Raw genomic sequence first — 5,208 nt, 5'->3', positions numbered from 1 at the left:
CACCTATGAACATTTTCAGAGTTCGTAGAATAGGGAGAGAGGGTTTAGGGTTTGAAAAAAAATCAGAAAAATCTCCATAGCTTCATTTTGGAGTGAGTAAGAAGGATCTGAACTTACTTTTTCATTTTCATATCTAAAACGTGTTATTTGACGGTTTTGAATTAAAATCATATTTTTTTCGAAAAAATGTAGTAATATGAATATTAATCAATAAATAGTGAGACTTCGTTTTTACCCTATATATATGGAACAAGTGTTAATAAAAATATATGTGCCTCATTTAGGCAAGGTCAAAAAAAACTAGATTTCAAATAGGGTTGTTTACCCTAGTTTTCGAGCTCGTTTCTAGCACATTTCTCATTCAGACTGTTCACCTACGAATATTGGACTTCAAATGCTCGATCAAATACACCGCACAAAGCAATGAACCTCCAATGTTCAACTTCAACTTTGACTCGAATCCAAATTTTGGCCCAAATTCAAATATTGATTTAAATTCAAATTTTGATGGAAATTTGAATTCTGACTCAAATAAGAAACCAAAGTAGAAGCAACATTATTACAACTGATAAGTTTTCACAGTAGCTCAAATCTACCAAGTTTTAAGATGCCAACATCTTAATACAAATCTACCAAGTTTTAAGCGATCCACTCGCCCTCAAATTGACAACACAAACTTTTCCCAACAACTTAATTTAAATTTTCGACTTGCTCCTTGTGTTTGCAGCTGGCTTCACCATCTTGCTCCTGGTTCCCCTAGTTGAGATGCTCTTTTCTTTCAGACTCTTGTTCCTTTTGATCTTGGGCTTTACTTGGGGTTTTCCTCGTGGAGGTGCTGATGGAGTAGTTGCACTCGCCGAGCACTTGACGATCATTTGACGGTCATCTATGGGTTCAGTAATCTTTAAAGGCACAATTGGAAAAATTATGCCCTCCTCTTCCTCTCTTATAGATTCAAAACCATCAAAGGCCATGGTTTCAAAATCTTCTGCTTCTTCATCTCTTGGCCTTTTCTCCCTAGAGCTAGTAAATAAAATTATAAGCCATAGGCAAAAAAGAGAACAAATGCAAACAAAAGGGTAGCTGCATTCTACAAAGGGTGCAAACACATACCAAGATACTTCATTTGCTGCTGCATTCTCCACTGCTTCATTTGCTGCTGCATTCTCCACTGCATCTTCAGTCTCCATTGCTGTTGCATTCTCCTCAGCATTGGCTGTTGTCCATCTTTCCTCCTCTCCAAATGATGCATCCACTGCATCGGTACAAAGCCTAGCAATATGCCCCAGAACTCCACATTTTTTGCAAGCACGCTTTTTTGGTAGATGACCCTCCTCACCTGATCTAATCCTCTGGTTCCTTGGTCTTCCTGGTGGTCTAGTAATGACAGGAGCGTGGAGTTTGAACCCTGGATCTACTATGTTCCATTGATATTTCCCCAATAGTGCAGGCACATTGTCAGCATAAGCAGCCATAAATTTGGCAACAGAGAAATACTCAGAGCAATATTGATCAACTTCACCATCTGCACCCCCGATAACGGTCATCAGATGTAGGGCATGTATGCATGGCTTCCCACGGATCCGCCATTGCCTACAAGTACATTCTCTAGTACTTAGGTTCACAGGATACCTCCATACCCTATTTTTAGTGTCAGTATAGGTAACCTCTCCCTCATATGTACCAGATCGAATACATTTAATCTTCAGTCCTCTTGCCTTCAAGTGCAATGCCTTAATCAGTGATGGGAGCATTTGATGATCAACATATTGTGTTTCTGCAATTCTTTTGCGAAGAGCCATCTTTATCATGATCATTTGCCTCATCTTGTCAAATGCTTGCCACAACAAGAGCCCTTTCACTGACTTGAACTTTGAATTGAAGCATTCTGCAAGGTTACTGGTCACGTAATCTACTTTGCAGATTTCGTTGAATTTGCTTCTTGACCACACCTTGCCATGATGTGCATCCATGTACTCCTTCACAAGAGGATTTTGAGCATACAACACTCTCAAATGGTGTTCATGCTTCCTTTTGCTGCATGTGTATGATGCTGGCCATAAGTTCTCATCATAAACTTTACCTTTGAACTTATTTTTGAAATTACGCGCTAGGTGTCGCATACATTCCCTATGCTCCACTCCAGGGAATACAATTTCCACTGCACTCTCTAAACCCTTGCAAGCATCTGTTTGTATAGCTAAACCTGAGGGTGTGCCTATAATGTTGCGCAACTGCTGCAGAAACCAGACCCAACTTTCCTCAGACTCTGCCTCCACCACACCAAATGCAACTGGGAATAGCCAGTTGTGTCCATCAACTGCAGAAGCTGCTACTAGCTGTCCTCTCCATCTTCCAGTCAAATGTGTAGCATCTACAGCCAAATAGGGCATGCAACCATCTAGAAACCCCTGCCAGCAAGCCTTGAAACAAACAAAAGCCCTTCTGAAGCACTCCTTCTGAAATGACTTCCCTTTTATTTTGAATGGAATTGTATGCTTGTCAATCTCTACAACACTCCCTGGACTTGCCATCTCCACTTCAGCTTTGAAAGTGTAAAGCAGCTGAAAACTGTCATTCCATTGACCATTAATTCTGTCAAGAGCCTTTTCCCTAGCATTGAAAATTCTCATGTAAGGAATTTCTATCTTGTACTTCTCAAAAAGCTTCCAATGGAGTGCTGTTGGACCAAGTCCAGGTTCTTCTCTCAGCCAATCCAATATAGCATCTGCCACCCACCTAGTTTTTCTAGCTTGGTTTTGGCCTTCCCCCTCCCCCTCTAGGTGGACAGGTGTGCTTGTGTGGGTTTTTCTTTATCTGAAACAAAATAAAAGGGTAAAGAACAATTAAGAAACCTTACTCAACGATCTGAAACTAAATTACTAACTGAACTTGGATTACCTGAATATATTTTCTCTTTCTCATACGAGATGCATGCAACTTCCACCTACACCTAGGATATGGACAAAAAACTGTGAACCTTGCTGGCTCACTCCTTTTAATCTTATAGGTGTTTTCAGATATAATGCACCATGTTGTCACTGCATTCCGACAGTCCACCATTGATTGGAAAATGGTACCTACACTAAGCTCAGGTTTTTCCCTGTTCCACTCAATTGTTGGCATGTCATCACCATCGTATTCATCCTCAATTAAGCTGTCCATGTTCTCCACCTTCTCTTCATCGTCAGTGTCATCAAACCTAGCTTGGCTGATGGGCTCCTCCATATATTCGTCATCCACTGCTTGCTGACTGGCTACATCGACCAGTTCAGGAAACATCATCTCGTCTTCATCATCATTTGTAGGCACTGCCTCGTCAGGTTCTGCATCTTCTTCTACACCAACTGCAGAAGGTACACGAGAAGCAGCAGCTGAATCGGAACCAGGATTGGCAGCAGGCATGTTGTGGCTCCATGAACCACTTGCTTTACTTGGTGTTGACCTACAAGGAGTGCCGGGGTGCTGGCTATTAGCACAGACAGATGATGTCTGAACTCCCTTCCCCTTCGCCCGTTCTGCGCGTGGCTGAAGCACATCGATTTGGAGTTTACTGAATCGGCAGCCAGCAATCCCAGCAAAAAGCAACGGCATATGATCGTCGCAAGTTAGTGGCAGAAATCTTTGCTCGTCACTGCTGAAGTAATTCAGTTCAACGGCATCGGCATCACTCTAGGGATAGGTGTTTCGGAGCTCAGCTCGCAAATCTTTGAAAGATATGCTGGTTTCTACCACTTAGGGATAGAAAAATGATGAAATCAAATGCGGTTTAGTACCACGCAGCACACTAGTTTCCATTCTAATCGCCAGCCGCAAAGCCAGCGCAGGATCAATCCTATTTTGTTGGGGAAGGAAACAGAGGCTTCAGTTAGCTGGGTAAAATCGAGCAAAAATTCGAACGATTCAAGCAAACATAAGTCAAATACGGCCTACAATACGACTTAGAACGTCAATTTGAGAGGAAACAATGCTTACCCAGGTTTAATCCACGAATTATCTCCTGCGGATTCGACCCAATCCTCTCCACGATCGACTGCATTCCGGGCGTCCTCACTCAACATCGCTATGTAATCCCAGATGGGGGGTGGGCTATATCTGGCGGAGACACGGCGTCGCCGACGAACGGACGAGGGCATAGGGTGGAGGAAACAACTGCGGTGGACGCGGCAAGACGCCGGCGGAGGGGGCGGGGCGGCGCTGTGCAGTGCTGCCTGTCTAGATCTGTTTCAGATTCAGACAAGCTGCCCAATACGTGTCTCCTTGCGGTCCCACCCGTCAGCAAGCGACAGTCAGACGAAGACTCAGCCCCACTCGTCAGCAATTAATGGTCAATGGACGGTCAAGACGGCAAACACCCGCTATGAGCATTTGTGAGAGTTTCAGCTAAGGAAGAGGGGAAAAGTGAGCAAATGTTTGGAGCGTGGGGAAAAGTGAGCACAACTAAGGAACCAGGGGCACTAATTTAAATATCCCTATTAATAAATACCAGGGGCACTAAGGAACCAGGAACCATGGGCACTAATTAACTAATTAAAGTTAATTAGCCTAATAGCGTAACTAGACTAAATTAACTAGTTAGTTAACAAAACAGTCAATGACAGGAGGGCCCCACCCCCTGTTGACCAGTCAAACATTGACTGGTCAACCGGGACCCCCTGGCCCACTTGTCAGCCTCGATGCACAATCTGTGTACACGGGGCTGGGTACACCTAGCAATTTCCTGTTTATTTTGAATTAATATTATTTTCAGCATATTGTTTAAAACTTTATAAATTCATAGAAATTAAACTGTAACTCGGATGAAAATGTTTTCTACATGAAAGTTGCTCAGAAAAATACAACGAATCTGAATATGCGGTCCGTTCATCTGTCACATGCCCCTAGCATGCTGAACATGGAACTTTCCTCCTCCGGTCATCTGTCTAACACAGGTACAGAACCTAGAAAAATACCCGGTTGACTTCCCCCTTCGCCGGTATCGTGTAGCACCGCGTTAGAACACGTCTAGCACTATTAGGGAAAAGCCTAGCAGTAGCGAGGGTTTTGGGCCTCTCAGTAGCGCGGGCATCGGCGCTACTAATAAGGCGCTACAGCTAACATATTGCAGTAGCGCCTGTTGTCCCACGCTACTGCTATACATGAATAGCTGTAGCGCTCTTTGGGAAAGTGATATTATCTGCAGCGATGTTTGCTGGGAAGCGCTGCTGA

General features: G+C 43.5%; 1 protein-coding gene across 1 annotated transcript; it reads right to left on the bottom strand.

Moving 5' to 3' along the window:
• Nucleotides 1-695: 695 nt before the first annotated feature.
• LOC147974436 (uncharacterized) lies at nt 696-2,660 on the bottom strand. Its single transcript, XM_087519471.1, has 2 exons — nt 1,114-2,660; nt 696-1,023 (listed from the first exon to the last, which is right to left on the bottom strand). Exons 1-2 carry the CDS (start codon nt 2,631-2,633, stop codon nt 696-698), a joined length of 1,848 nt encoding a protein of 615 aa, XP_087375597.1. The 5' UTR covers nt 2,634-2,660.
• Between the last annotated feature and the right edge of the window lie 2,548 nt (nt 2,661-5,208).

This window comes from Triticum urartu, chromosome 4A (genome assembly GCF_056163025.1).
Source record: "Triticum urartu cultivar PI428250 chromosome 4A, HENAU_Tu73, whole genome shotgun sequence".
NCBI classification, from domain to species: Eukaryota; Viridiplantae; Streptophyta; class Magnoliopsida; order Poales; family Poaceae; genus Triticum; species Triticum urartu.
This window is presented reverse-complemented; position numbering and strand designations above follow the sequence as displayed.

Bases quoted from the DNA above. Each gene is read 5' to 3' on its own strand.
- LOC147974436 (XM_087519471.1), bottom strand. From the start codon at position 2,633: ATGAGAATTTTCAATGCTAGGGAAAAGGCTCTTGACAGAATTAATGGT. The intron at 1,024-1,113 runs GTATGTGTTTGC...TTTATTTACTAG, and splicing joins GCAGCAAATGAAGTATCTTG to CTCTAGGGAGAAAAGGCCAA.